The following is a 21,426-nucleotide window of genomic DNA, read 5'->3' as shown; positions in this document are numbered from 1 at the left end:
TCCACACACCCTGGCTCGATCGTCGATTATTCGACTTTTGATCCGTCGTTCGAACCTTGAAGTGGGCATCCGATCGATGAAAAGTGCTCGATTTGGTGCTCGCGCGCTCTTTTTTTTACACAAACGGCTTTTCCAGAATGAAGAAAAAAAATAAGCTTAAAATGGCGACTCTGCGTTTACACAAACGGCTTTTCCAGAATGAAGAAAAAGCAACCCAAGATACCTCAGCAAGTGAGATTAGGGTTGCTTTGATGCTTTATTTACAAGTGCTTTCGGCACTGTTCCTAACTACACTGTCTTCAAACGTATTTTCCACTACAAGTCCAAACTGATCTAACTGAGGCCTTCATACAATTTCATGCCCAGCTGACACTGCTTGGTAACGACCGACCCGAATCTGCTTCAAAATCATTCATCAGCAGCTCTTGTTCGATCAACTTACGACACCACAACAAACACCACTAAGAACTTAATCCGCACATCAGTTATCCCTGTCAAATCTTGACACCTCTTGCATCCATCACGCTTGCGCGTACTTCTCACCTCACAGTTCACTGTCGTTCTGTTCTTACCGCCCCAGCGGTGGTCGCATCAAACGTAAGTAAACTCGGTACTTTCATACCGATTTCAAAGTATCGCTCCTACTGTCAATCCGTTGTTACCGCACCATTCACAGTCGCACAATATTCCTGTCTCCACACATAAAGTTTCAGCTTTGCCCAGCGAACCTGCCAAATGCTCACAACCTTTGAGCAAGTGTCGCCTCTCATAGTAGGGCAAGAACAAGTCTGCGTTTACACATCAGAAAATGTTGCAAAACTGCAGCGCACAACTTCCCGCGTACTTAACGCGTGCCGCTATCGGGAGAGAATATTTGCTAATCCTTGAATGGTGAATTTCTAATCTCCCACAAAGAAATGGTGTGCTCAGTGGGGACAGAGTTAATTTGTCAAAACATCCTATGGAGTTTTAGAGCTGGATTTGTCGCTTACGTTTAATCTTTTCACCACCAACGACATAAATTTGTATGAAAGAAGGCACCCCCCGACGCCAAGGAAGGCACCGGGAGTTGCTTAACGGTTAACACTACACCTGTGCTTATGTACAGTTTTCTTAAACGCTCATCGTACGAAAGTCCAACATGCTTCTACTTTAATTTCACGATCGGTTTTTCATTACAAGTGCGAGATCCAATCATTGCAACTTTTTGAAAGCTCTTATTGCATTTCTAGAAATGACAGAAACTTTACGATTAAACTTAGCAGGGACTCCCTGTTAGTCACGTAATTTCGCCTGGTGAGTGTATCAGATCTTGTGGTTTCACCACAAAGTGTTCTTGCTTGCCTCGCTATAATTATCCTCGCTAAAAACCCGGAGCAGCAACAGACCCTACACACACGAAACATTAGTGTTGGAAATCACTATTGCCTCGGGTTCGCACGCAGGTTTAATAATGAAAAACGTTCGGTAACACCAGTTCTCGCATGCCACGACCAAGCATCGCTTCTCATAGTAAGGCAAAATCGAGTCTGCGTGCACACAAACCACAATACGTCCACAGCATTTGCGATAAACATTGCACAATACAAAAATCTCAAAAACTGTGCTGTTTTCGTTTCTGCGCTCACTTTTCGTGCACTATCCAAAGCGATTCAGCGTTAACATATGGCAGGAAAACCGTTTCGTGCGGGTTATTTGATTGGACACCGCGAAGCTGCTGACTTTATTCGGGATAGCGCATTAAACTCGCTCAACGTCACGTAGACTTTTTCAGAAGTTGCCAGTTTTTGTTTTTGCATTGTTCAACTTCGATTTGTTTTAGTGATTACGTTGCATCAATAAGCTGTGTTGCGGTGCACCCAAATTTTTATGTTTTATTGATTCTGTGGGTGTTTGATTAAAGCAACAGCAACTGGCCAAGCACTGAGAAGTAAGATACAATTGAAAGTAAGGAATGCATCACACAAATCAATACATTTGCTACAGCCAGTCCGGTCTTGGGTAACCGAAAAGATTAAAATCAAGTTTGTAATGTTTGAAAAGTTCCAACGCCAAAGACTTCGGCAATTTGTTAAAATGTTGCTTCACAACGTCATCGTTGGTGTAAAATTGGTGCGCAGGAAAGAAATCGTTTTTTTCGGAAAGCGCGAGATTTAAATGAGAGCGAAGGTATTTGGCGTCCTCCTTCAAAGTCTCAAACTTCATGACGTAATCGTACGTAACCGCGCAAGGTTCGCACGTGACGTTAAATGATCGCCAGCTGGAGTCTTTTATTTTGGATGTGAGTAGATAATGGACGAAATCCTCAAAAGTTGCTGGGCCGTTTGTTGTGTTTCGCTCCACTGCGTTCTGGCGCAGGTGTCTAAATTTGCTCTTGATGTGCAGCGACATCTTGCGGTAAATAGTTTCTGGGCTTCGAACCAGTTTATCGTCGTATGCAGATACGAGGCGGTGGAATGGATTTCGCACTGTTATAATCTGAAATACAGCAATTAAAAATCATCAAGAAAAATATTAGCCACATCAACCATAACAAATTGCAATTGACAAACACTGTAATAGAAAATCCTTTAAGAGCAAATCACATTAACAGAGCTGCAAAGAGTGCACAGTATTTTCGGCCTTGCTTGTCTCATCAGTGCAGCTTGTAACCATACCCGTGGTTTGGTTGGCCAGCCGGCCGGACGAAAATAAATCCTCGTTTCGATGACTTTGCAGCCATTGTCAATTCTACTTAGTCACATGCTGAATACCTTTAGGTAGAACATCTGTCTTTTATAAATTTTAGCGAACAGGTTTTACCCGGTAAGTGTGTTGGTTCCATAAAGCAACCGCTTTCCCGCCGCGAAGAAATTTCGAACCATACCGAGTGTTGTTGCGTAAATCTTCTATGATCTCACTGTGGGTGACGTCATTCTTTACAAAGTTGTTCGCGCGAACAGCTCGGAACCAACTTGACGAAGCACATTTCGGAATATCACACACGGCGAACTGTTGAAGGAAATAGCCTACATTGGTATGATCTGGTATGGGTGGCTGGCAGTGTTAAATATACAAAAAATCTTACCAGAACGAATGAATTTGCACAGAAAAATTAACCATCATGTTTTCGAAACTGGGTAAGATCTCTAAAATAAGTCATTAAATTTTCTAAATTTAGGTTTTCCAGGCGTAGAATTCGTATCGGAACGCCGGGCTCACAAGAGTTATATTTTGCGTTCCAAGACTGGTTGGTAGTGGTATTTTATCAACCAATTATGTGTTGAGTATCCAAACCTTGTACTTGTCAGAGTAGAGAGCGTTCATGTTGGGTTTCTTCATTCTTCCGCTGAAGCTTCTGTCCCACTTCTTACATGCGTTTAAAATGGTGTTATATCTCTCCCGCTGTAAAGATTCGACCAGATTTGTGAATTCGTCGGTCAAAACCTGTCCATAATAAAGAAAGGTAAGTAACGTCACATATTGATATAAAAGGAATTGATAAATTGCGAACTATTACATATTATTAACTTGCTGTTGCTTAAATTATTCGTGTCAGTTCGCAAATCCTGTCCATATTAAAGGAATCCTGACCATATTAAACAAAATTAGGCAACATATAGATACAGATTATGAAATGTGCATTCTTATGTCTACAACTGAATTGTCGTTAACTTTTCATATAAAAGTCTGTCTTCTCAAAAAGTGCCAAACGAGGACAATATAGATACAGGTACGTCGTGACTGCCACATATTATTTCATTTTGAGGATGTTGCTTATGTTAGGAACATATTCACTTGCTTAAAAATGATTTATTTCAATAGGTTACAGTCCTTATCAGTCAATGGATCTGGTAAAATGCAAAAATCGCCCGTAAAACGACTTGTTTTTGTTCATTTAATGATGCTGAACCTCAGGAATAAAAGTTTGTGAGACAAACATCAAATACTGATTTTCTGCGAAAAGATTGCAATCAAATGCAAAACTTTTGTAAACATCTGGAGTTTAAAGCTTAAATGTTCATAATACAAACTTACTTACTTCAGAAAGCAATGGTGCGTGGTTTTCCGGTCTTATGTGCTCAATACCCTTCTCTTTCTTAAAGGTGAGGGACGATATGGTGAGCAGAAGAGCTCCAGAACAGAATCCAACAACAAATATATGAACCGCATTCCGCTGCACTTTCATTGTCAACTATTAACCGATGCAGTCTTCTTGATAAGTTACTGGAGTTTGTACATGCTGCAGTCTCTCTAAATTCAGTCTTGATTGTTGCTACTGTGGTGAAATGAACTGATGTACTCGAATGTCTTTTCCTCTTACAAGTAAACAACGACTTTTATGTACAAAAAGTTTTAAATGTGCTACATACAGTCCCTAACAATATGTTCTCTGAGCATAGAAAAGTATGATACAGAGTTGTGTACAGTATCTTCACTCAATCTAGAGAAAAAATGCCACTGGCTCACAGTACATCAACACACTGAAGTGGTCAAGTAAAAATAGCCTTTAGCACAATAAGCTTAAAAAACGATTCACGCAGCCAAATTAGACGTTGTATGCGACAAGCAAAGTCGTCTCACAAGGATGACGTGAAATTCCGTGTCCCGTTTCAACCGGACACGAGTAAATTTGCATCTTCGTTTTAATCGCATGGCTTCAATCAACCCGTGACGTCATCGGTTGGCATAACCGGAAAAAAACTGTGTTGATATCACTGTTTTCAGGTTTTTGCAAGGATTTCGTTTGCGGTTTTTGATGTGTTTTAATTAGGCTACATTAGTTTTTTGATGGATACTAAAGCATCGCACAGATTTAGAAAAGTTGAAATGAAACCAAAAGCCATTATTGGCCTTGCTGCAAAATGAATCGTTGCAAGGAAACAAGGCTTCCGGTTTTTACCACAGCGCCATGTTGTGCTAACTTGTGCCAACACATACTAGATTTGGGGAAATTCGAATACCTACAGCCAGCATACGACGAAATACGAATATTTAGTGACGCCATACATTTACATATTTATAGTAAAACATCACAAGCACTGTTTGCTGTAAATTTCGCTAGACTGTATGCTTGCTGTAACCCCATTTTCGTACATAAATCCCAACGGCATTGCGCGATTCCAAGCATACGTTGAATTTGAGTTAAACAGCTTTAAATTGATTCGCTGTCAATATTTTGGTTGGGCCAATTTTTAAACATACACCACCTACTGATTTTTTTTCAGAGAAACGTTGAATATGGTTCAGCAAAAAAAACTGCGTGGCGAGGATAAGCGTGTATTTACATTATTATCAGTACAGGAAAATAGAAAAAGCAGCAGAAAGGTACGGCAGTGCATGTTTGGCATATACAAGAATAGAACGCATTGGCAATAAAAACAAAATCACTTGTTCTTGACTGGCTTCAAACCTAAACACAAAAAGTACGGATACCATGGAAAAACTAGTACCGTGACGGATTTTAAAAAACACTGGCAGATTGCTACGTAGGTAAAACACGTTGACATGTTGCATTTCAATTGCTACAGCGTCGTACAGATTGGTTTTAAATGAATTCCATTCCCCATTAGCAGTGATCGAAGCAAAGGCATAAATGTAAAGCTAAAAACATATCTTCCAGCCTCCATGACGGTACCTACTTCACAAAAAATTCATGCACCACAATAACATATAACTTGATGATTAACAATGAAACGTACAGAAACAGAAAACCCTAACTTTACAATGATGTTTACAAATCAATCAAGCACCGTATGTTACAAACACTGTGACAATGCAGCATCCACAAAAAGTTGCATTTTTAGCCACGTATTGGTGAAGAAGCCATCTCACCGTAACCATTTTTCCAAGCCTGGACGGAAGAAGCAGATTTTGCAAATTTCGAAGACAAATTTTGACTTTTTACACTGATTCGTGACATGGTTTTACGCAATATATTACGCTGGAATGGTTTGACATCAGTGTCAAGTTGTTTGTATTTTGAGTCCCCTTGTTGCTTGGGAGATATTTTTGCACTGCAACAAAAAGCATTTGCACCTTGGCATTTTGTATACTTTGATGAAGGGAGAATAGAAAAGTAAACTGGTTTCTTAAAAGTTACATAAAACTTTATTTGGCATATGACACCATTTATATCAGGCATAGGCCAACTACCACTACCAAATACGACATTCCCACCAGATGTTATGAAAATTAGGGTCACATAAGAACATTTTTATATGTGTACAACCTTTCACTCTCTATGTACAAAAAAAACCCATAATACTGGAGAGCTGCAGCTTTCACTTTCTGTTATAGTTTGTTTTTATGAACGTAGTACAAATTATTTAATAAAAGTATGTTGTATCAAGTTTGTGTTAATATCTGGCCTTAAGATTCTGCTGTTACGAATGAATGAAGTTAGTAGAAACACACTTTTTTTGATTTTTGTTTGAAGTTACCTGAAGGGAATTGGTGATTTATCCAACTTTTCAACAGCAGTTTGTAAATTCTGACTGTTTGTTCTCAACATTTTAAGACCAGTTGAAAGATGCTCTAAATGACTGCTGAAGTCATCTTGTGAGTGAATTCTACAAAACAACACTGTTATAGCAGATGATGCAACAATATAATGTGCTTCAGTTTAAATGTAGTTTGCAGATCCCTAGGTTTTTTGCGAAATATTCCTAACTGAGTAAACTAGGTACATTGCTTAAAATTAAGGAAAAGAAACAGTTTATATTTTTAGAGGGGTTTAGTGATTGAAACTATTTGGGATGCTAAGGTATAAACTGTGGGATATGGACATATGAAAAGGAGACAAAATAGATTGACAAATATATCTGAAGAAGCTTTGTTAAAACCTATTAGGTTACAGGACAAATACTAACAAAACAAACCAACAAAAAGAAAACATTTTCCTGATATAAACATATATATATATATGCACCTGGAGAGTCTTTTTGATCTTCTGCGTTGTGGTGGAGAGTCAGCAAACGGATTGTTTGGTGTAATCAGGGAATTTGCCAACCTGTTCCTGTAGCTTGTTCTTGGTGTACAAACTTTTGTGTTGTTTTTGTTGAATTGTGTCTCAAGTTTTTTTCTCTTTGGGAATGTCTGAAAGGCAAAATTTAGAATCTAGGCTTTAAAAAATCACTAGTCAAAAAAATCTACCACACTAACTACAACCATTTCAATCTGGTTGATAAAGCCAGATTGGAAAGTTTGTTTCTTGCGCGAACAATTTCGTTTCGGCGATCGTTATTGGCGGAAAATCAACGTATTTTCGTATGTTAATGCATTAGCTCATTAATATTGCGCGCATTATCGGTAAATTTTCGCAAAAGTGTGCGGAGGATTTATATGACATTTTGTCCAATCTGGTAGATATAAGCTTTTTCATGAAATATTGAGGACCATAATATCGTACCTCCATGACACTCTTGGTTGCTTGTTTCACTTTCCTTTTAATCGCACTTTTTCCATTCTTAGTTGAACCTTTGTTCAAGACACTTTCTTTGGTGGACTTTTGAGCAATAGCCTTAACATTGTTTGTGCCATTTAATTGCTTGAATGGAATCCTCGATCGCAGCACCATTCCAAAGGTTTTTATGGGACCTTTTTGCAGGTACTTTTTTGGTATTGGTGAATACACAGGTTTGTTTTGTAGTTCACCATCTTGGATCACCCCATACGGTCGTTTTAGACCAACAGCTATGCTAGACATGTTTTTCTTGTTGTTTCTTTCGCTAAATACAAAACGATATGCTGTAAGCTGACTTAAATATTATGTTATTAACACATGTTGAAATATACTACATAAACATACACTGACTTATGTTTACAACCGTTTAATGCACCACAAAATGACGACAAGCTTTCAAGCAGTATTTTCCATTCTTTCCTTTGGATATTTACTTACGAGCCATTCATATTTAGCGCTTGCCAATCAAGCGGAACGAAGTTAGTTGTGGTTGAGTAGTTTTATTTAATTTTAAACAATGGGGGCAGAAGATGTATTTGCACTGACGTTACCATATCTAAAAGGGAACAATCGCTGACCAATCCGTCTTAGATACTTTGACCAATTTTCAAGACTAAAATTTTTCAGGGCGTGTCGCCGATGACCTTTTTTATAGGGTACAATATTCAAAATCCCTGACATTTAGGCACTTTTTGTCCGTTTCTTTTGGAAGCAGAATTGAACACCAAAATCCTGGACATGCCAGAGAATTTTTGACGTAACAGTAACGACTTATAAACAGTTCTACGATCGCTTTTACGTACCCAGGGATGTGATATCAGCTGTGCGATTCGAAATTGTTGTCATTCACAGCTCCAATCGCGTACGTAACCGTGGTATAGATTTACAGATTTTCTGGACCAAGCAACACATACTCTAAGAAATAAAGGTTTTCGTTGGATGTTACGGTCACCAAACATCTAAACTAATTAGTTAGTTTCTAAACCACAATAATACAATTGCTGCGGAGACAACACGACGAATCGAATGCTATCACCTTCCAGAGCAATCGGCAGACGTCGCGGTAATCACATGGATGGCTGCTGTCTGTTTTTTGCCATTTTACTTTTCACTTACATGCATTCCCCAATCAAAACAATTTGAACATGTATTTAAAACTAGTTTATTCAGGATTTGAGAGAGTGGCAACTACGGGCTGTACCTTTCAAACTTGATTCCGATTTGCAAACGAACGTACTTAAAACAATAGGTACCACCGATGTTTTACATGAATTTGCAAGCGAATTAAAACACCTCGCATATAATAACAAAGCTCACGAAACTGGTATTTCACATACGTTTTACACTATCCGCATGGAAAAAAACGGTTCAACGGATTATGTAAGCAATTCATACTATACACTGCTGACAATACTTCCATAAATTTGATGCAGGGAAAAAATACACACTGAAACAGTGGAAAAAATTTTTTTGTGGAAAACCAGGTAAAGAAAACGTTTACTGCAAAGATTGGTTTCATTGAAAAAAACTAGGGATTTTGGAACTTCCGCATGATGCAGTTTTTCACTATTGGCCAGACAGATACATATACAGATCTAGTAAACTTTTTACAATTGCAGGAAAAGCGGATTGCTGATGTCCAGTGCAAGAAGTGGAAAAAAGGTTCTATTTCTCTGGCAGGTAGAACCACCGGAATGCTGAAAAAAAGTGTTAAAATGTTGAGACACACAAAGTATTATTGATGTATTAACTATTCTGTGTAAGTGCTTATTATATTATAGTACATATTATTTTTGTTACTAAATATGCAAAGTTGCTCGCATGCTATGAATGCTAAACAAACGTTTCCAACTATCATAAACAAACAATTTCCTATTGTCCATAATTTATTACTTAAATGTTTATTTAGTGCAGAAGACTAAATGTGATAACTATGATAACAAAACATTAAAAAGGCATGAACACCGATAAGGTTATCGAGTCAGACACCCATATGATTGTGATTTCCTCACAGACAATCACACTCTGCCGCAGGATTGCAATATTGGTAGGTTAACTATCATGCATAAAATAAAATCGTTTCTGTGATAAAATATGCATAGCTCGTCACACAATATGGTGAGAGTGTGTTACAATCTGGTGTGACTAAAGTTCGTGTAAAAAAATATGGACCAACCTTTTTGATCAGTGACAGGAACTGCTTCAGCAAGTGGTGGTTCCTGAATAACAGAAAACATGCAGTTGTTCACATAAGCGAAAATAGATTCCACAATATGCTTGAAAAAAGCATTTCCTGTGCATGTAGGGATATGCCATTGCAGAGCTTTAACATGGCAACTATTTTTATTTGTGAATATTTGAAAATATGTAAAAAAAACAAGTTTTCCTACAATCAACAGAACTCTGGCCAATAGTGTTCAGAAGTAAATTTATTATTGATAAATTATTGGAAAACGCTATATACCTTTGCCACAACTTCTTGTGCAAATGCATTTCTCACTTGGCTTGGCGTACCATCACATTGTGTGTTCATTCTGAAAAGAGATTTAAAAAGATAACATTTCAAGGTCTCATGTCAAAGGGTAGAAAAAGGACTTATTTTTACACAAGATTGACAATAGACAAAAATAAAAAATTTTCAGGCCAGAATAAGCAAGAGACCGCTACATTTTGTCATTTGTCAATCTAATATAGACCAAAGTAAAAGGCAGACCATTGCCCAAAGCATACTTGTTAAGCTCTGTTTCTACTTGGTCGTTAATCATTTGCTTCCAGAACTTGTTGGTAGCTGTGATTGTTTTCTCGGCAAACGCACGATCTTTGAATGCTCCATCGAAGGCAAACGAATTGAAGGGTTTTCCGTCAGCCACTTTGTACACTCTGAACCAATTTCTTGTATCGTCAAGATAGCCTGGCTTTATTTTTTCCACATCTCCAATATCTAAAAAGTGGCAAAAAGTGTTGAAAATAAAAACACATTTAATCAGTGCACAGTTGTTTGGTTTGCTTTTGTTTGTATGATTTTATAAATTTAGCTCCAACAAAATGCCATTGTACCGCAAACAAAGACTTATGTTCTAAAATGCCATTGTATCTTCACAGTTCACACACACATTGTAGTAAAAGTATAGATTTCAAGCTTCTTTTGTTGTAAAACAATTCTCTGTAGTTGTGTCTGCTATTTCATGTTTGGAAACTGAATTGTATCCTTTGACCATTGTTTCGTGCACCGAAACTTCTTTGTATTTACACGTATCTGATATTTCAGGCCTGGAAGGTGAATTACCATCACACATTCTTCGTGTACCGAAACTTCTTTGTATCTTCAGTAATTGTTTTATGACGTTAAGTTCTGCTGTACCCACAACCATGTCACACCCAAGAGGTACATAAAAACCTGGTTAATCATTTCCAGCTACTTTACAAACACTAGAACTATCCCTACGGTACTAACTGCTTTCAATGCCAGTCCAAATTTCATTTTTCAAACTTTAAAAATCATAGTAAAAGGGGGTTTGTTGTGCTGAGCAAAGTTTTGAAGAAATATTACAATATGCTTGTTTTATGTGGAGTTCAATTGTAGATGTGGCACAACAATAATCCAGCTTTGTTGACAGAAGTGGCACTTACCATTAAGTTTATCTGCGTCAGGGTCATTAACATCAATAGCCATGATTTTCCAGTCAGTTTCACCTTCATCAATCATTGCCAAAACACCCAGGACCTTTACCTATTAATAATAACAATTTTAATGGTCGCATCCATGTGATGGTATTCTAATTGTAAATAAAGAAGAAAAATATCCCATATTCACCTGAATTACGTCTCCACGATTGCATACTCTGGAACCAATTTCACAAACATCAATTGGGTCGTTGTCACCATTTTGCTTCGTGTCAGGGTCAGTGTGATTCGGATTCTCCCAAGTCTAAAACAGCAAAATAATCAAAGTATTTTGCAACATATTTTTTACTTACTGCAAAAAAAAAACTATTCACATATATATATGTATATATAATAAATTTAAATTCATTAATTCAAGTTAGCACTGATGAAGAACATGTTGTTCGAAATGTCTGCTCTATGTCTAGCACATTAGCTTTGGCTTTCTTGTTCAAATTACTCAACTCCAAGCTTTTTGCAACCTTTTAAATTTATGAATGGTGGAATTTGACAAACAGTCAACCAATGTAATGGTAGAATAATTGCATAAAACTAGATCAAAAGTTTTAAAATCTACGCCAATAAGCAATGTCAAAATATCATGCCTGGGGAATAGCACCATAGTTCCAGATGTAACCTTTGTATGGGTAAGTGTTGGCAACATAACGAAGTTGTCCTTTTTTCACATCCTGCTTTATCGGATTCAAAGCCTCTTTGGTTGCAATTTCCATTTTCTCATTTGTCCATCGTGGAACTTCAACAACCATGTTGTAAATTTTCTAAAAAAAGTAAACACAAAAAAAATTAATTTTAAAGTTTTACTATAAATAATATCAAATTTGAGACAAAGTAAAATTTGGGTTATATATTAACTAGGAAAAAATACCTTTTCCTGATTAGCAAGCAATGGAATATCATGAAATGGAGAAATGTATGTTCCATCCTTTTCTGCAATAGTGATAAATTACATTCAGTTCATTTACTTATTAGGGGTAAAGGGTGAAACCTACTTTTGCAAAAGTTTTAAAATTAAAAACACAAATTTTTGTTGTGTATATACCAAAGTACAGAAGATCACTTACTCCACTACCAGAATTGAAAGTTTATAATTTGTACAAAGGATTTTTTTTCGGCAAATGGTAATTGTGAGGACAAAAGGTTATTAAACAATTTTTGACAGTTTTTTCCAATCTTTCTTAACTTTGACATAATTTTGTTGTTGAAAGTACAAAAAGTATTTTTTTTTGTATTCAAATAGCACTAAAGCTTGTCAGTGGATTACATGTAGTAGTGCCAAAACTGTACGATAAATAGCCTATCGGAATTTGCTAAAAAAAATCACAGACACATACTGTAGAATATCCTGTAGTCCAAGGTGTTGGGTTTCCCCCTTTCTTCTAGCTGATATGCCATTGTATATGGAAATGTTGACTTACACAAAACCACCTGTCTTAAATGAGTTAAACGACGAAGTGCAGTCAAAGACGTGGCAACCTTTGTACAAAAAGACATGCCGCTGTATTGACTACTCATGCGTAAAGGCCGGGATGTGTTTTTGTGACGTAACATTTCTATTTTTCCTAGGTCTGTATCTCGACAGGAAATTAACTTTTGATCTTACAAGTTAAGTTAACGTGTAATATGCATTAGCGCGTTTTTATATTCATTGACTGAATTAAAACATTTTGAACACTTCACTTACTTCATGCACTGATCTAAGTTCAGTACAAACAGCCATGTAAAAACTGCCAGTCGTTTAACCTGGTATATAAATGCACAGTTTTTCTTTCAATCAACAATACTCACATTATATCATTGACTAACTGCGGCACTGGGCGCACCTAACCAAGACGCGGTACAATGCCACTTCGCTTTTCATCACAAAATACGAAAATTCCTCAAAACGTTAAAACAACATACCTCCATTGATCTGTGTTGTAACTGGTGTTGTTTTTAATTTCAAATGTTGTTGATAGGTTCCTCCAATGTACAACAGGCTTCACACTGCAACGGAAGTATAACAAGAAAATAATGCATGTGCTGTAGACGGTAATGGTGAGTAATACCATATCGTGCATTGCGTGGACAATTAGGAAGGAGTAAATATAAACAACTTTTCGCAATTTGGTCTCAGTTTCCAAGTTCACAACCTTATGTAAATAACAGATAGAAGAGGGTAAAGCTAGATGGAACCAACAACTTATAACCATAGGCAAATTTTCGAATGTTAAAATTTTAATACAAAATCAGCTATTGCTGTGCTAAACATGCTATCAGCGCAGAATTGGGATAAGCAAACATGGTCTGCTCATTAATTACGTTAAATTGTCCCAATGAGCAAACACCCTTTAATGCAACAAACATTCGCATACAATACATGCTTTGCACAGCTTATAGCAGCCTTCGTTCGCTGCAAGGGTCGTGTCCAGGCTGTTACGACATCATAGGGCTGTGTTAAAATATGTTTGTAATTGTAGAAGTTATTCTGCTAATTTAATCACAATGTGTAAAAGAAGAAATATTTCGTTAAAATGTAAGTAAAGTGTATGAAGAAAAATATCGAATTGAAGATTGCTAGACTGTCGATCGCGCATCGTATCTTTAACAATGTTCCCATTAATCACTTTTTGTATATTAAGCCTTACCAAGTTTTTTCGGTTAAAGTAAGGTATTAACTTTTATTGGTGTTTCGTCCTGAAAGAAGTGAGTTTTTTTTCACATTGTTTAGGCAACCAGTATGATAAGCTATCAGCTAGTAATGCAAAAAGTAGGCGACCACGGATTGGCACAGGTGCTGCTTATCGTGTTAATTGGTTACAATCAAATATTGTCTGGCTATAATTCACTGGCTGCAGTGTTTGTTGGATACACACCTGATTATCGGTAAGATCCTTCGCTTATAGTGAACTAAGCGAGGCAGTTTAATTTGTAGCTTGAAAAGGTTGTTGGTAGTGGTTATTATCAGTCTTGAGTAACCCTGGGCAATGTAAAGGAGATGATTTGAGCTAAATCAACTGCAAGAGGTGCACAATAATCATATTTAAATGTTTATGTAGATGCAACGTCCCTCCAATAGACAACCACTCCGTTTATCCGCAACTGACCGAGACTGACATATTAAATCTTACCACGCCAGTAAACGACAACACCCAGGAATACAACACGTGCCAACGGTAGGTGGCAATCTGAAACAGTGAATAATATCTCCACATGAGTTTATTTTGGTGTGTATGTTTGTGAAGATATGGATACGACCTGGAATCATGCGACGGAACTTATGATTGTGTCGATAAATCGGCCGCGGCAATCCCATGCGACCAGGGTTATTTATACGACCGAAGTCTATTTTCCATAACAACTGTTACGGAGGTGTATTATCAATATATTATTACACATTTTACCTTTAATTTGATAGTTAACACACTGATATTTTTGTTAGTTCGACTTGGTCTGCAGGCGAAGCTATCTTAATCCCTTGGCCTCGTCGATGTATTACGCTGGAATGTTACTGGGTTCCCTGGTGTTTGGTGACATGTCTGACAGGTACAGTGGGTTATGTTGCTCGTCGAACCGCCAATCTTTAAATAAAATACCTATAGAAAACGTTAAATGAAATATTTTTTCTTACCTAACTGGTATTAACCACTTTTGAAGATATGTACACTTTTAATAATGTTATCATTTCGAAAATGTCATTCCGTCATCAGGTACTTTGTGATTTATTGAAGAGCATGAGTTGCCGTCGACTAAACAAAAATATGTTGTTTGAAGATTCGGGCGAAAACCGACTGCGCTCGTCACATACGTCATAGCTATCGCCTGCATGTTTGGTGTGACGTACAGCGTCAACGTTGAAATGTTCATCATCTTTCGAACCTTGACAGCTTTATTTGGATATGCATCAACTATTGCTGGCTTCGTGTACGGTAAGGTGGGGATAAAATGGGTTTGAATGCATGAAGCGTTAAAAACGATTTTCCATCGTAAATACCTTATCCTGGCTTTGTTCAGTCTTTGTTACAGGCGGTGAACTGCTGATGTACAGGATTACTCATTTTGTCGCAATGAACCGGGTGTCTTTTTATGGTTAGGGCTTTGTGGGTAGTTATACAAAGAGTGTTAAGTCCGACCACCAGCAGTACACGATGTTTACAACTACCTACGAGTAGATAATCAATTGACATACACGCGAAAGAGTTATGTTAATTATTAAAAGCCACAAAAAGCAAATCTCTGTAAATCTTGATGATTGAGAGCTATAGACAGTAATGTACACTATTTCGACCTACAAGATCACATCAGTGCAGCTGGTGGCCCTAGCACTGGCCTAGCTTTCAAACTAGCAGACACAGAAATTTTCTTCTTTTTTTGACCACACTGGGATTTGAACCCAGGATATCCTGGCCACGAATCCCGATCAGGTTTTCTTCTTGGTATATGCTGAGCGCCAATCGCCATTTTTAAATTGTGGTATTCGGTCAACGTCGATCCGCTGGTTAATATGGTTCTTTTGCTTATATATTTAATTTAACATCTTGTATGTTTGTAGCTGTGGAGTCGGTGGGTCCGCAGTGGAGAACGATATTCGGAATCGCGTACGGACTTTTCTTTACCTACGGTTACATGATCCTGGGAGGTATCGCTGCCATCTATAGGAACTGGCATACTCTTTACGTAAGTAGAAATTCTCGTAGTTGCTTCCAACACAGAATCCAGTTGCACCGTTGTGGCTGTGCATACATTACCACTTGATAAACGTCATCACGATAAAGTTTTGTTGGAATAAAATGGGTCTGAGCAGTTTTCAAAATGCATTTTGCTTCGCACTTTGTAATATGCACTATACGACATCCATGTAAAAAAGAGCACCCCAAACATCGAGGGATGACAACCAAACACCCTCCGGGGAGCCGCATCAACCTTGCCTGCCCTGTTTAACCTTGAACGCCAGTGTATTTTAACAATGTGTGTTCCCTCTTTCACTCTTTGCTCTCGACTTTGTGTCTCTTTTAGTATGTAATAAAAGCTAGGTTATAAATAACCTGCCACCGACAGTATATACGGGTTGCGATAGGCTGCATATGATGCTTTGTGGTCACCCAACCGCACTGATCAAAGTAAAATTCAATAAAACGAAATCGCCCACAATTATACAAGTTTTGTTGTTGTTTCCATTTATAATATGGCTTTTAAAGAGCCGACCTTCTGGAACAATTAACGTAAGTCAGACACATAGCAATCCTTACCACTGTGTAAGCACCATGTTTCATGAAACCTCGCTATATGGCAGAGAAAACGCAGGTTTTGATTGCGCCAGAAGGTATCCAAATAGAACGTTTTAACCTTTGCTTGCAGTGAAACCATTCAGCCAAATAAACTGAACTGGCCTTGTGACTTTAAAACACAATCTTACGGATAGTTTTTGTTTCTGTTTGACACTTTGTCGGTTTCAGCTGGTCCTTACGTTGACCTGCATTCCATTCATAATACCCATTGTGATTACCCCGGAATCACCGAGATGGCTTTTGGCCAAAAACAAGGACAAAGAAGGCAAAAGGGTAATACTGTTTCTATGTTGGCAACCCTCCGTCACTTGAATACGTTGCATTGATTAGGTTGTGAAATTAATGGCAAGAATCAATGGAAGGAAAATGGAAGAAATTGATTTTGAAAAGTGTGAAGTCTTTGAGGAAAAGAAAGAGGTGTGCAAGTGTTTGCTTTATTTCTTCAGCTTAAACTTTTAACTATATAATAATGTATATATCTGTATTAAAAACTGGAACATGAAAATGGTAAATTGGAAGGCAATTGAGCACTGAAGTGCAAGGTACTTTCCACCACCATACGAAAATTTCCATAACAAAACGGCTACAATGACATAACTTATCAAATTTTGTACCCAGAATGAAAGGGCTTACAGTATTCTAGATCTCTACAGAAAACCTCGGATTCGTTCTCTCACATTAAAAGTTACTATTGCTTGATTAGTTAATTTTTTTGTTGGCTTTCACAGTGGTTGTTAAATCCTTGTCTGTTTTAGGTTTTTCAACAGTGCGATATATTACGGAATCTCTTTGAATGCTGGCTCCCTGGATGGGGATATATTTATTAACAACACGCTGAGTAGGTGGAATAATTAAACATAACAAACAACTCACTTTCAACAAGCGTTATATGTATGAAAACGCCACCACTTGTTGCGAAGACTCAAAATTAAATGTATTTTATGGTTAAGAATCGTTTGAGTAAAATTAAAATTTTATCTTTATCAAGGTTTCTGAACCGGGGGTCTATGGACCTCAAAGGGCCCACAGCGCCATAGCTTGTGGTCCACAGGATTTTCCGAATTAGTGTTACGTTTAGTCATGAAGTTTATTTTTAAGAAGGGTCACCACCAAAAAAAGGATAAATTTTCATCGGTGGCGGTCCCCAATGGTTAAAGAAATTAGCCTCTGACTAAAACGAGTTAAGAAACCCTGATCTTAATAATGAATGATTCAAACGCCAATTTCACGTCTGGAAAAGTTTTAAAGCAAAGTAAAGGAACGAAATATTTTCTTTTAAGACGGAGTGCTGGATATAGCGGCTCATATTCTCATCTACTTCCAAATGCAAACCAAGTTTTTCGGCAGAAGACTAACAGAGAGTTCAATGCTTTTCTTGGCATGTGCTAGCCTGGTTGCAAGCATCATTTGCAACGAATTCGGGGGAGATAACGAATGTGAGTAGTGTGACTGCGTCGTGATTACAATTGACCTTATTCAATATTCGTGAGTTTAACATACGATTCTGAAAACAGCAATTTGTACCGAATGAACGAATACTTGGTTTGCATGGAATTTATAGAAACAGGAGACACGAATTACTATTGATATGTTAAGAGATTGCTTCACTAACTTTTTCCTTTTTTACTATCAACATTTAGTGACCGTGATTTTTTTCTTTCTAATTATCAAGTCCAATAGGCGAGTCACAAAATACAACAAATAACACAATCCAGGCTGGTGGATGGTATTAAAATCTAAAACAGGAACAATAGTATTCTGGAACAAGATTCGGTTGTGCTTTATACACAGCTGTTCGTTTGTTCGGCACGATTATGGCGTTCACGTCAAAATTCGCAATCTCTGGATCGTTTGCCGCGATTTACTACATCACGTGTGAAGTTTACCCAACCGTGACGAGGTACGTGATATACGTGTGTGTTTTAATAATCTAAATATACTATAAGACCCCAAAAATCCAATAAAAATTGAACTTGTCGAAAAATTCTTGCTGCTAATAAGGCTTAAAAGTTTATATGAGGTATATGCAACATAAATACAAACATATTAGAGTTATATGCTCATTACAAGAGCGTTTATAAGGTTCTAAATGCATGGGGTCAATAATGACACCTGGGACCTTGTGGGGTTGCAGTGAAAAAGTAGGTACGCCAAACTGGTTGAAACTTATTGGTTTATGTGATTTGGACCATTACGTATACCATGAGTTACAGCACGTGTATGTGGTCAAGATACGCTGTCGTTGGCCTCCAACCCTACCATAAACAAACAGCACTTGCGTTTTCAGTAAGCTGCATACAGATGGCCATTGTTTCGACCTATATGGTCTCATCAGTGCACTTTGCCAACCAAACGGCCAAGCAAAGACTTTCAATATTTGGCGACTATTCAGTCACCGCCATCCGTTGGGCACCAAACTTGGTGCATCCTTCGGAGAAAACAAGGTGGAAACACTATGGCTAAGCAAATGATAAACCATTGGTGCCGCCGGGCCCCGTGTCAACAATAAACCATTGGTGCCGCCGGTCAGATATATAAGCAAGTACCTGCGTTGCCAAATGATTCTCTGAGTAAATTACAAAAGTGGTGCATATTTGCGACCACATGAAACTTTGTATTTGATACTGTATGATATCGTCTTTGCACAGGGGGAATGGTCTTGCCATAGGCTCGGTTTTTGCAAGGGTTGGTGGAATAGCGGCTCCTTATCTGATCTATCTACAAGATTTCGTGGACTGGCTTCCCAACTTGATCTTTGCCGTCGGAGGTAATCACGCTTATCGCTCATATTAATTACAGAATGAACATCCTAGCATAACCTTAGCACTCCGCGTGCTGGTTTTCTTGTGTTAATTCGATTTTTTTCTTTATAAAGTCAATTATGACAGCAGAGTCTCGTTTCCTCACAGCGTTCATTGCCGCCATTGTCACTCTCTTCATCCCTGAGACTTACAACAAGCCGATGATAGAGACAATGGAACAGGCAGAGACGTTTTACAGAACCGGTGAAATAGAAGTCAAGAAAATGGACGCTAACCAAACGTACGTGGTTTGTTGTAAAAAAATATACTAATAAAATCTAAATAAAGTGCCTAATGGAGTGTGTAAGCTGCAGACAGGCTCAACTTTGCTTATCTTATGCTTAATGGAGGTTGGTAACCTTTTCCAAACCGCTGGCAAGAGCCAAACTCCGCAGCCAATATCGTTCATTATTGTTTGTTTGTTTCAATATCGTTCATTATTGTTTGTTTGTTTCAATATCGTTCATTATTGTTTGTTTGTTTCAATATCGTTCTCTTTACTGGTTACAATATACTAGTAATCCTTGAGAACCAGATGCATTTCATTTAGATTATTTTCTTATTTCGCGCTATGACATAACAGCACCCGGTCAATCGTATAGTTTTGCAATTTATAAAGAGGCTTTGGGTCAACTGACTTTACTGCGTAGGCTGCAGACCCCTGGTCAGCATAAGCCTTATAAGCCTAGAATAAAAAACAGGTAGACTGGTCAAACTCTCAACTTAAATGTAATAAAAATAACTTTTTGTAAAGGGTACTTGTGAGTTACTTTCAGTCAACAGGATTTTGTAGATTCAATCCAAAAATGTTACAAAACGCTATCGTTCGACCTAAGTAAAATTCTTAAATCGTAATTTGTTGCAGGGAGTTTAGCAGCAAGGAGAGCGACGCAAACTTGACAAACCACGGGTTTGAATCGCACGAGGAAACCTGCAGGCAACCCCAACAAACAGGATTTTAACTTTAAAAATACCTTTAAAGCTAGAAAAAAAAACATATTGTCACGTTATCTTTAATCAGTTACGTAATTTTTTGTGACGTCAGTCTCTTGCTTAGTCTGCATATGTTGCTTCACCAACGAACACAAATCAAAAGTGCCTAATTGCAAAAATAATTACGTCGGTTTTACAGCGGCTGCGTCATTTTGCGTGTCTTGCGTCTTGATGTCTTTTTTTAATTTTTGTGATAAATTGTTTCTTTTGCAATGAAAGTAAGATTCAAAATGGCATATTCAGTTAACTAACGATATACGCATCATAGTCGCAGTTTACAAATATTTGCTGGTGCCGTTTTCAGTATTGACAATAAAAGAGTTGATTGGAAACCTCACCGCTCGTTCTTCGCGGTTCTCAAACATTAGTTCTGTCGGCGCAGGAGTCCCTTTGTTTGACAATGGCAGGAATTTGCACTGCATGGGTCGCAATTGTTTGTCTCTTATGCCATGCAACTCCCAGTTGTGTTTTCGTTTTATTACAAAGCAAACTTATCACCAGCACATCAGGTGCATAGATATCTAAAAACTCCAGGGATTCGAAACGAACCAGGACAAAATATAACAAAAAAACTTAAACATTGGAATACGTCACCCGGCGGGCAAAGGTGAATACTCATTTTTTTGCAATTATTTCGCTTTGTTGTGTTTTTTTCTGTACCTCATTTTTGCAATCATTGTGTTTTTTTTTTCTTTCTGAAACACTAATGTAATATCTAGCTGCTTCTCAGAAATCAGTGGTGCTGGCGGTTGATAAAGGATTTTGTGTCCCATAGTCAGCATCACCCGCTGTACACAAAATATGTACATTAATTTATTGTATTTCAATTAGCGGAAATAAACTGACTGACTGAATGACTACTCGGCGATTTTGGAATTTTTTTATCGAAGAGACTACAAATGCACACATAGCTACCTATTTCATGCCAATAATAAATTTCTAAAAGTCATTTTTACATATTACCAATCACAGTCATAAATAAGCATCAATTACAATGAGCTTCAGTTTCTTTTAGATGGGATAATTATGAATGCAATGTCAGTTATTCCAACAATCGCTCAAAGAGCCCACCGGTCCAATTAACCACGCTGGGCAAACAACATTGACATATTTCCTACAAACTGCAAACACTCTTTGGCGTCACCATCGAACCGCACACCGGCGTCCAAAGTTCACCCTTCAATACATGGTTTACAAGCTTCTTTAAAACATCATCAATCGTGTGCTGTCATTTGGTTGG

At 37.7% G+C, this 21,426-nt stretch overlaps 4 protein-coding genes across 4 annotated transcripts; 1 reads left to right on the top strand and 3 right to left on the bottom strand.

The window, feature by feature from the left end:
• Positions 1 to 1,980: 1,980 nt before the first annotated feature.
• LOC145913634 (carbohydrate sulfotransferase 9-like) lies at positions 1,981 to 4,168 on the bottom strand. The gene is made up of 4 exons (XM_083001357.1): positions 4,022 to 4,168; positions 3,277 to 3,426; positions 2,803 to 2,991; positions 1,981 to 2,478 (listed from the first exon to the last, which is right to left on the bottom strand). Exons 1-4 carry the CDS (start codon positions 4,166 to 4,168, stop codon positions 1,981 to 1,983), a joined length of 984 nt encoding a protein of 327 aa, XP_082857483.1.
• Positions 4,169 to 5,307: 1,139 nt separating this feature from the next.
• LOC145914142 (uncharacterized) lies at positions 5,308 to 7,699 on the bottom strand. Its single transcript, XM_083001921.1, has 4 exons — positions 7,391 to 7,699; positions 6,911 to 7,077; positions 6,423 to 6,551; positions 5,308 to 5,996 (listed from the first exon to the last, which is right to left on the bottom strand). The coding sequence occupies exons 1-4, from the start codon at positions 7,685 to 7,687 to the stop codon at positions 5,783 to 5,785; spliced, it is 807 nt and encodes a 268-aa protein (XP_082858047.1). The 5' UTR covers positions 7,688 to 7,699; the 3' UTR covers positions 5,308 to 5,782.
• An 878-nt stretch (positions 7,700 to 8,577) lies between these two features.
• On the bottom strand, positions 8,578 to 13,048 carry LOC145913083 (inorganic pyrophosphatase-like). Its single transcript, XM_083000616.1, has 10 exons — positions 13,028 to 13,048; positions 12,460 to 12,601; positions 11,994 to 12,055; positions 11,713 to 11,886; positions 11,259 to 11,372; positions 11,075 to 11,174; positions 10,175 to 10,385; positions 9,909 to 9,978; positions 9,621 to 9,663; positions 8,578 to 9,141 (listed from the first exon to the last, which is right to left on the bottom strand). Exons 1-10 carry the CDS (start codon positions 13,031 to 13,033, stop codon positions 9,110 to 9,112), a joined length of 954 nt encoding a protein of 317 aa, XP_082856742.1. The 5' UTR covers positions 13,034 to 13,048; the 3' UTR covers positions 8,578 to 9,109.
• An 817-nt stretch (positions 13,049 to 13,865) lies between these two features.
• On the top strand, positions 13,866 to 20,155 carry LOC145913793 (organic cation transporter protein-like). The gene is made up of 14 exons (XM_083001549.1): positions 13,866 to 13,990; positions 14,164 to 14,280; positions 14,350 to 14,476; positions 14,547 to 14,650; positions 14,879 to 15,033; positions 15,657 to 15,781; positions 16,561 to 16,665; positions 16,723 to 16,817; positions 17,148 to 17,230; positions 17,673 to 17,828; positions 18,184 to 18,292; positions 19,041 to 19,159; positions 19,302 to 19,434; positions 20,059 to 20,155. The coding sequence occupies exons 1-14, from the start codon at positions 13,866 to 13,868 to the stop codon at positions 20,153 to 20,155; spliced, it is 1,650 nt and encodes a 549-aa protein (XP_082857675.1).
• Positions 20,156 to 21,426: the final 1,271 nt, after the last annotated feature.

The sequence above is a fragment of the Ascidia mentula genome, chromosome 9 (assembly GCF_947561715.1).
Source record: "Ascidia mentula chromosome 9, kaAscMent1.1, whole genome shotgun sequence".
NCBI classification, from domain to species: Eukaryota; Metazoa; Chordata; class Ascidiacea; order Phlebobranchia; family Ascidiidae; genus Ascidia; species Ascidia mentula.
Note: the sequence above shows the minus strand (reverse complement) of the source record. Positions and strands in the feature narration are given on the sequence as shown.